Raw genomic sequence first — 10,459 nt, forward strand, 5'->3', positions numbered from 1 at the left:
GGGAATTTTCTCTTGAATTATTTAAGGAGACTCTTCAGACCACTTAAATACCAAGATTTTTCTTTCTGCGAGATATGAATTCTGATTTATGATGGCACTGGTGATGCCCATGATTACTTATAGGCGGCAAAAAGCAAAAAAAAGGAAGCTACCAAATACCTTATTAATAATGATCACTTAACAATGGAGAGGTGAGAGGAGGCAGAGTTGAGACATCCCCGAGAGCGGAAAAAGTCCTGATGTCTGATCAATTTAAGTGACGGGCTGAAGTGGAAAAGTCAAATTGTGGCAGCGGAGTCTGGGGTCCAGGTCCCAGAGTGATCCAAGAGTGAAGAAAAACCCGATCCTTAGTTGGAGTTAAGTTGGATTGAAAAGGTCATAGTGTCAGGACTGGAGGTGATGGCTGTTTCCACCCGGTTCTTCTTGCTGCCCCGCAGTGTTAGTTGAACTGAGGATGTGGCCTCTGGTTGCAGTGATGACTGGTTTTGCGCTTGTGGACTTGCAACGTTTACTCAGCTCCGCGATGAACTGAAGCTGTGGCCTGCTCCAACTGCAGAGATGACTGGCTTCATGTTGTTTATAAAACTTAAGTTCTGAATCTATTTGCTTACTTTTGTTTGCATGATCTTTTTTTCTCTCTCTGTGTTTGGGTCTTTTTATTTAATGGTTCTTTTGGAGTTAATTTGCTTTGTGGCTGCCTATAAGGAGACAAATACCATTGTTTTATAATGTATATATACCTTGATAATAAATGTCCTTTGAACTTGAAGAACTTGCTCACAAGTGTTTGGGCCAAAAGGCCTGTATTCATGCTGCATTGCCCTGACTATGACCATAACAGTCTTGATCATGTACAGACTCTGCACACGCTACCTGTGCCAGCAACTCTTCACTTTTGAACTAATTTCATATTACACCAGTCTTTTCAAGGATATTTTTCTTTTAGGTTCTGATAAGTATTTGGAAATAAAAATATTACTGGAAAACTTTTGCTTTGACATTAAAAATCTGAAAAGACTATTAAGTATAGTTATATTTATAATTTCTTTCCAAAGTTGTTATTTCAACAGCTGCAAACATGTTATTACTGTAAGCAACTAGATTTAATAGGCATCATGTGTCTACATAAAAATCACAAAATACAATGACGTTCTATTTTATGTTCCTAATAAAATGTTTATGGAGAACAAATTTGTAAATGTGTGTAAAAGAATGTGAATGCCACCGATCCTAACATCTTCACTTATTTCCTTTGTTTCCTTATTTAATACATTAAGTAATATACATTGCTATATTTAATGTAAATATTCAATAATGCTGACTTGTCTTTTTTTCTTCCAGAATGTCTTGCTACTCTACTACACACAGTGGTGTGGATTTTGCACTGTTCTCAATCATATCTTCATTCAGGTGGCTCGTCTCTTCCATGCCAATGATGCAGTTGTAACAGCCAGGTAAGAAATAACTCCATTTGTTTTGAAGCTTTTTTTTGTTGCATGTTCATTTTTTATTTTCCTTCCTCTCCTTCCCCCCCAACCCTAGCCTGAAACTTTGCGCAACTTCTCCAATCTCATTTTTCTTCATTCAGTATATGGGAGCAGAAGTACAAGCCTGCTACACCTCTGCACAGATCATTGCCTTGGCTTTACATTCCTCTTTATCCCACCAATCTTTTGACTTCCCACCAATCAAACTTGAATATATTTAATGATCCTACTTCTGTACATTTCAGGGGTAGGGAATTCCAAAGATTCACAACCCTCGGAGGACAAATTCCAACATGCTCATTCATGAAAGTGTGCTCTTAATTTGAGACAATGCCTCTTACTTCTAAATTACCCACTCAAGAAACCTGTGCAAGCCCCAGAGTCGTTGAATGTTTCACAGAGGTAATCTAATTTTCCTAAACTTCACAGCACAGGCCCAGCTTGCTTCTCTTTCCCTCACAGTGTGTTGAATCAAAATAATAATAAAATCGCTTTGAGCCACGTTACCCCAGCAATCCCAATTAACCTAACCTAATCATGAGACAATTTACAATGACCAGTTAACCTACCTGGTACATCTTCGGACTGTGAGAGGAAACCGAGTACTCGGGGGGGGGGGAAAGCCACACATTCCACGAATGGACGTACACAGGCTCCTTACAGACAGTGCCAGAATTGCACTCCAGTGCCCCGAGCTATAATAGTGTCGCATCAACCAGTACACTAATGTGGCGCCCACTTGTAGGGCAAGTAACTCCAACCTAACACACACAGAATGCTGAAGGTCTGCAGGTCAGGTAGTATTTATAGAGAGGAACAAAGAATCAGCGTTTCGGGCTGAGAGCCTTCATCTGAACTGTAAGGAAAAGGGAAGAAGCCAGTGAAAGAGAGGAGGGGAAGGTGTACAAGCTGGAAAGTGATGGGTGAAGCCAGGTGAGGGCAAAGTACATGCTTTCCATCTTCACGTCTCTAAACTTGATCATTTGTTTTAATAATGTTTCTCTTCTTGTCAAGTTGGTAAGTTTTAAACTGAGGTATTAAATACAGAGGAGGTATAAAGGCAGTGTGACCCACATACTCATCCACTGATATCTCCTAAAATCTTGCCTTTTGTAAGTCAGCAGTGAAAACGAAATATCAATTAAATGCCTAAAAATTTGTCACATTATTTCAATAAGTTGTATTTGAATTCCGTTGGTGACACCTTACCCCGGTCACATTCTATCAAGTTTGAAAACAACAGCATCAAACTTCACTTTGTGTTTTAAGATGAGCATCAGATGCTAGATTAATACCCTTGGCAGTGTTGAGGCAATGCCAAAATCTCCAAGATCCGGTCCTTCAGATGTATTGCTGAACTAAATCACTGAAAGTTAAAGGTCTAGTGGTACTAGGTTTTATTCTTGTTCAGTTCTTCCTCAATTCTCCATTGAAGATCTGCCCAATCTGGGATCCGTATGTTAATGGAGCAGCTATCTCACTTACCTGTAAAACAATTGTGCTTTATTGAACTGCTTGGAGACATACCTGCCTAATGTAATCAGTAACATTATAAATACAAACCTCTCTTGTATTGTGTTCATGAAGCTGGTTACTGTGTTCATTCAAGTTTTCTATTCCCCCCCCCCCCCCACACACACACACTTCTACATTCCATCTATTGGCACTTTAAACAGTGCGATTAAATCTTTCAAAATCGAAGTTGCTGCTATAGTTTGTGACATTTGATTACTCAGCAGTATACAGATCAGCCAGCTTGGCAACAGTGACATTATTTTTAGTTAGCACTGTATAATGATTGTTCTGAATACATAGTGACTGCAGTTTGTTAAAACTACCATATATTTTAATAACTGCTTCATGAATTTAAAATTAATTGACTGAATTCAATGAATGGTATAAAATAGGAATATCAGTATTTGGTGAAATTTCAGAAGAATGTGTGATCCCTTCTCTACATCTACCAGTTATAAAGAATTGTAAAGATCAAAGTAAATTTATTATAAAAATACATACGCTGTATGGCCCCATATACTACCCTGAGGTGCATTCTTTGTGGGGATTCACAGTGGATACAAAGAAATACAATACACAAACAGAGATGGACAAACAACCAATGTGCAAAAAAAAAACAAACTGTGCAGATACAAAAAAGCTAATAACAATAAATTATATTGAGACCATGAATTATAGAGTCCTTGAAAGTGAGTTCATAGATAGTGAATCGGTTCAGTACTGAGGTGAGTGAAGTTGTGTACACTGGTTTAGGAGCCTGATGGTTGAAGGGTAATAACTTTTGTTGAACCTGGTGGTATTGGGCACTTAAAGCAGTAAGTCACTCACTTTTAGTTCCATCTGTGCAATCAGGGATCAAGCAAACTGGATTTTGAACAATGCATAAAATTATTCTTGCTGCAGATACATTAGCTACAAGTCATTTAAGATCTGAACAATCACAGTTTTAATCAGTGGGAATTTTGGATCCCTTATTTGTTTGGTGGAACTCCCAACATCTGCTTGTGGAGCAGACTTAGTGGACCAAATGGCCTGATTCTACATCTAATTCTTGTGATCTAACTCCCTTTCTTCAATATGACTAGTTAGAGGTTACTAAAATAATTCACAAAACTGTTCTATTCTTTCAGAGTCAATGTTGCCAAAAATGACCTTCCTTGGGAATACATGGTTGATCGATTTCCAACTGTTCTGTTTTTCCCCAGAAACAGGTAAGGCACACAGTACACAATACTCCTTGTATAGTTCTCTGACAGTATTCTAATATTTACATTTCTTATCAACTGTCTACCTTGTCAGAGTATGATTGTGACTTGTATCAACTCCTCCACTGTTAAAACTAACCTTATATGATGCTCCTTCCTGTACTGACTTTCCCAATATATTGTAAAAGTATTTTACATTAGTTCTGACATTACCATATGAGACAAAAAATTGCATTTTGATGTCACTATTTCCGTCTTGTCCCCAAGCATATCCAAACTAATAAGGTACTTTTGATGCACTTACTGGTGTAATGTGACATAGTAATTGTGCTATCACAGCTGCACAGCAAAACTTTTGGAGAACTAGAATCAACAATGGTTCTAATTCCATTTAAAGTTTCCCAGTTTTTCAAAGTAGATGAGGTAATATGCTGACTTTTGACTATTCACTAAATGTCAGTGTAGCATTATAAACAATTATCAGGACATAACATGCAAACTCAGTGTGTTACCACCCCCTCCCCAGCCACTAAATGTGACATGCGAATAATGTGGAAATTGTAGGTATTATGTACCATACATAATTTTATGTGCCACTGTGCAGGCATCAAAAACAGAATTTAAGTGAAAGAATGTTTTTTTCCTCTCTAGAACTACACACTGAATCTGTGCAGTCAGATATTGAGCCGTCTAAGCCTTTGCCAGCTTGCATTTAGAATGAAAAATGATCTGATTGAAATGTACGTTTTACAAAGGATATGCTAGTCTAGATATGTGAATGATGCATCCCCTTTATAGGGTATGTGGGGCATTAGTACCCAAACAAAGGGTGAACCATTCAAGGGTGAGAAGTGATTTCCCCCCCCCCCCCCCCAAGTAATGTGAATCTTTTCAATCTCGATAGTGGCTCAGATACTGAGTACAGATCAATTGGTAGTAAGGAATATGCCATTAGTGCAGGAAAACACTGCTGAGACAAATAATCAGACACAATCTTATTGCTTGGCACAGCAGGTATAAGGATCGTATTGGTTTATGCCCTGCTTTTACTACTTGTGTCTTAGAGATGTGGAAGAATGTTTAATGTTTTAAAAACAAGACTAACTCAAAAAAGTTCTTCCATTCGTTTTTTTTATTGAATCTGTTAAGAGGATGGAAGGTTACAAATTCCCGATGACTTGCCTGGGAAAGATATGGGCACAATAGTCCATTTCTATTAGCTTACAACGTTGAGAATGATCTAGAATCATTTTACTTTGGACTAGCTACGTCTGTCTCGGTGAAGATTTAAAACCAGCATGGTTTCTTTACTCAAGACGTATTTGGGCTCTAGTCTGATGTCTTCTTCCCTGGGCCTAAAGTTGCACCGAGGGAAAAACACACTTGCTCTTCCATGGTGAAGTATCTCCACTCACTGCTCATCTCTGGGCCAAGCTTCAGCTTATATATTTGGAAGATCAAAATCCATTGGAAGAAGCTGGCTTGTCTGCACCATTATATGGCTATCCACAGATAAAGATTATGAAGAGATCTTGTAGATTTCCACAGTGTCCTCAAGTCTTCCCCAATATACAAAGGGCCCAGCTTGCGTACAGCCATGGCATACAAGTGAACGTTTGGGAGGCTGGTGGTATGGATTTGCTATCTGCTGTGGAGCTGTAGGCACCTTCTCCTGTGTGGGGACTGTGTTTGCAGCTGCATTTCTGACCTAAGACCTGCCTAGGATACAAACGGTCCACAGGAGCCCTGCCATAATCTGGGAGTGACCTGTACCTGTAAATTGTGAGAATAGGGTAGGTAGGCAGGATAGTTGCACAAACCTGCTCAGCAAACTGTGAAAACTATTTAATCAACCAAACTCTTAAAGTAAAAAAAACGAACAGAGAAAAACACTTAAGTATTCAAATAAACCAAAACAATTAAAAATTTGGAACATGCTAACACTTTAATTCCTCTTCCATTGAAACTAAGAAAACTCCCAGTGCCCAGTCTAATCTTATGCAGAATATTTAACTCAATTCTCCAACATTGCTATACTTTGCACTTCCATGCTTCCTTCATAAGGAGTCCAGTGCTAGAGCACAGTTCTAGCAAATGCTGGCTAATCTCTGAAACTATCTTGGGACCTTGTTAGCATTTGTACAAGAAAAAAGGTTTTCTATGTGAAGTCCAGTTCTTTAGGTCTTTGCTACACTCTAACAAAAGGACTTCTGTCTTGTGTGTCTATGGAACTATTGAGTCCATTCTGTCTGTAATAATTTTATAGAAGGATAATCTCCACTCCCACTTTTTTGTACATTGTCTGACCTTGGTTGTCATCTGGGGACAGCGTTTCAGAAACTAGAGTTGGAGGCTGTACAGTGTACATTGACCTAAGTCCTTCCTCTTCCTTCTCCAGTGAATTAAACTATTCTAGTAGTGAAAGGGTTTCCACTCTAATTGTTCTGTCTGTAACAAAGAAAAATCCATCTGTTTTATACTGTTAGCAGGCTATTCTGACTGCTCTGATGTTGGGGGCAATAGGTTAAACAATGTCATCACCATAATACTAGAAGTGTTGAGAACACTGAGGGGAATGTAATGAGGCTTCATGTGGACAAACAAGTTAAAGTGGCAACTGAGGAATGGAGAGTCATTCATGCTGGTGCACCAAACAGAAGAGCGGAGCATTTACTCAACTGGTTGCAGATTAGGAAATGTTGATGCTGAAGAGGGCTTGGATGTTTCTGTATGTAATTTCCTGAAAACTACTGTGCAGATGCAGCTACTAATTAGGAGTGCTAGTGAAACATTATGGGAAAAAAAATTGAGGAAATGCTGCAAAGAATGCACACTCAGCATTTAATAACAGCTTCTTCCCTTCCATCATCAGATTTCTGAGTGGCTCACTATTTTGGTCTTTTACACTATTTTTATATATTGTAACTAAGGAAGTATTTTTCATTTATAACACTGTACTGTTGTTAACAAAGTAACAAATTTCATGACATACAGTTGCAAGCAAAAGCTTGTGAATCATTTGCAATTACTTGGTTTTCTGTATTAATTACTTGTAAGTGAAGATCAGACCATATTTTAAGTCACAGTAATAGACAAACACAATCTGTCTAAACTAATAACATCCAAACAATTGTACTTCCCATGTTTTTATTGAACAAATTATTTATTAATTCACAGCCCAGGCTGGAAAATGTATATGAATCCTTGTATTTAATAACTGGTAGAACTTCCTTTAGCGTCAATAACCTCCACCAAACATTTCCTGTAGCTGCTGATCAGAATTGCACAATGGTGAGGAGGAATTTTAGATCATTCCTCCGTACAAAGTTTTCAATTCATCAATATTTCTGGGATACATCGCATGAACAGCTCTCTTCAGGTCATGCCACAGCACCTCAATTGGGTTAAGGTTTGGACTCTGATTTGGCCATTCCAAAACATGAATTTTCTAATTTTTAAATGGTTTTTTGATTTATTCGTGTGTTTCGGATCAATGTCTTGCTGCATCACCCAACTTTTATTAAGCTTCAGGGTAGCTGACCATTACCCTGGCATTCTCCTGTAAAATGTCTTAAAATAACCTTGAATCCATTGTTTCCTCAATAATCCCAAGCCGTCCAGGCACTGAGGCAGCAAAGCAGCCCCAGACCATGTTGCTGCTTCCACCATGCTTCACAGCTGACGTTTTGGTATCGGTGTGCAGAGCCCTTTCCCCTCCAAACATAGTGGTGTGTAGTTCTGCCAAGAAGTTCAACTTCTGTCTCATCTGTCCACAGAACATTTGTCCCAGAAGTGTTGTGGCACATCAAGGTGGTCTTTTGCAAATCTGAGATGTGCAGCAATGTTTTGTTTGGAGAGCAGTGGTTTCCTCTGTGATGTCCTTTCATGAATTCCATTCTTGTTTAGTGCTTTCTTTAATATAGTGGACACTTGAACAGAGACTAGCATGTTCCAGAGATTTCTGCAGGTCTTTTACTGTTACCCTTGGGTTCTTTTTCACCTCCTTCAGCATTGCATGTTGTCCTCTTGGTGTGATCTTTGCAGGATGCCCACTCCCAGGGAGAGTAGCAACAGTACTGAATTTCCTCCATGTGTATTCAATTTCTTTTACTGTGGTCTTTAGAAGTGCTTTTGTAGTCTTTTCCAGCTTCATGCATCTCTAGAATTCTTCTTCTAAAGTCCTCTGAAAGTTGTTTTGATTGGGGCATGGTGCACATAAATAGATCTTTCTTGAGACGGAGCAGACTCTGCCAGTAACCTGACTTTATGTGTGTGCTTGTTGTTTTATATATAGGGCAGGACACCTCTACAACCCATACCTCCAGTCTCATCGATTAGAACATCCGACTCCAAATGGCTTTTGTGGAAGGCATTACCCCAGAGGTTCACATACTTTTTTGAACCTAGACTGTGATTGTATAAATGGTGTACTCAGTATTGACAAGAATAAGTACAGTCGTTTGTGTTACTAGTTTAGGCAGATAGTGTTTGTCTATTATTGTGACTTGGATGAAGATCAGACCACATTTTATGAGTAATGCAGAGAATCAGGTAATTGCAACTGTATGACTAAATCTCTGTATGAGGACGTAAGTCTAGGTATATATTCTTTAGGATATGAAAGAGTGAATGATGATCTCATTGAAATTGTCTATTTTTTACAAAGCTTGTCCAGATGAATGGCGTTTGTTTCCTCAGTGGGGATTCGGAATTGTGCCTTTTATTGGAGAAAATTTTCTGCACTAGGGGAGTGATGAATCTGGGTTGTGGAGGCTTGGTTTTAGCAGTGTTTGAAAACAAAGTTTGATAGATTTTCTTTATCAACGAAATTACGGGATACGGGGACAGTGGTGCTGATGTAATAAAATCAGCCCATTCATGCTTTTTCTATTTTTATCAGATACAGACATCCCGTGATCACTGAATGTTAATATTTTTAAGGATTCTCTGTGCCTTGCATTCATAAATATTTAAGTGTTAATGAAAATACTTAAAACTCACTGCAAGTTTAAAAAACATTTTGCCTTAGCAGTTAGCACTTCACAGCTGTAATAAATGGGCTTGCAGATCTTTTACCAGGTATAAGCTGTCACAGTAACTATCTTTTTTATGTAAAATTTGCTAAGTAGTTTGCCTATAGTTTTCCAAGTTGTGCATTATTCAGAGTTGTATTCTAGGTAAATTATTCGAAGTCTTGGATTGGAATATTTTTGTTCCCTAACTTGTTGGAATATGAAATCAAACTAACAGGGAAGATGAAGTATGATAATGTCCTGGTTATGACTTGCACTGAGCCATTTTGTACTTTGTTCAAGTTCCTCGTGCTTATTTATGTCAGTGGAGGTTCTGCAGCTGTGAACTAGGTGAAGTTGAGTTTTCTTATTTTCCACATTTATTTTTAAGTTATATTTGCAGCATTCCATTTCTTGGGTGTTTTCGCAGCTCTTAAACATTTCTGAATGTCAATGAAATTGAGAAGTGGTCTGCTTTGATAGACACCAAAACTAGGAAGAGTTTATTATTGTTTTTTTTCCAGATGTTTTCTGGCCCAGTTGTTCAAGAGTTTCACTAACTGGATTTGGGGTTGTGAAGTTTTTTCCCCCATTTTAAACATATCCCTTACCTGTAAACAGAAATATCAACCCCAATTTTAATGATTGGAATCTGCATGCCATACTGAATTCTGAATTGTCTTATTCTCATTACAGCACATCTCATCGCGTTACGTAGCCTAGTCAAAAATGACGAGCTGAAGGTGACTGCAAGGAAACAGTGTATAAAGCTTCAGCACCCTTGTCCTCCCATTTGGTGTTGATTAGACCCAAGTCTTTTTTGATGTGAAAATCTAGTAGCTATAAAAGGGACACTTTCCCATTTTAAACTAACTTACAATTTTAAGCGACAATTAAATCAACTTTTTAAATTTCAGTTCCACATCGATCATGTGTTCATCAGATTAAACCAATGTTCAAATGTATTTACATGTGGAGGGAATTGAAACCAGTGATGTGAGCATTTTTATTGCCACTTAATGCCTCTTTCAGCAATGCATTATGACCGTCTTGAAATAGAAACTATGAACCTTTTTTGCTTTCCTTTTGCTATCATTATCTTGAAGAGCACTGCTTTCTTCTAAACTACAAAAAAAGTACTTTTAATTTCATGTTTGACTGATTCAAGTCAAGCATTCAGTGTCTTAAAACGTTAATAGAGAAACAGCTGTGGGAGTTTCTTAGTAACCTCTACAGGAAA

At 38.2% G+C, this 10,459-nt stretch overlaps 1 protein-coding gene across 2 annotated transcripts in view; it reads left to right on the top strand.

Annotated features, from left to right (window-relative positions):
- txndc11 (thioredoxin domain containing 11) overlaps window positions 1-10,459 on the top strand; it is a 79,434-nt gene that overhangs the window by 66,523 nt on the left and 2,452 nt on the right. The window contains exons 10-12 of one of the 2 annotated variants that reach the window (XM_059979149.1): window positions 1,342-1,454; window positions 4,133-4,213; window positions 8,502-8,590. In XM_059979149.1, the coding sequence (XP_059835132.1) occupies window positions 1,342-1,454; window positions 4,133-4,213; window positions 8,502-8,590 (283 nt within the window). The remainder of the gene's footprint in view (window positions 1-1,341; window positions 1,455-4,132; window positions 4,214-8,501; window positions 8,591-10,459) is intronic. The other variant, XM_059979148.1, reaches the window with a different exon arrangement.

The sequence above is a fragment of the Hypanus sabinus genome, chromosome 9 (assembly GCF_030144855.1).
Source record: "Hypanus sabinus isolate sHypSab1 chromosome 9, sHypSab1.hap1, whole genome shotgun sequence".
NCBI lineage: Eukaryota > Metazoa > Chordata > Chondrichthyes > Myliobatiformes > Dasyatidae > Hypanus > Hypanus sabinus.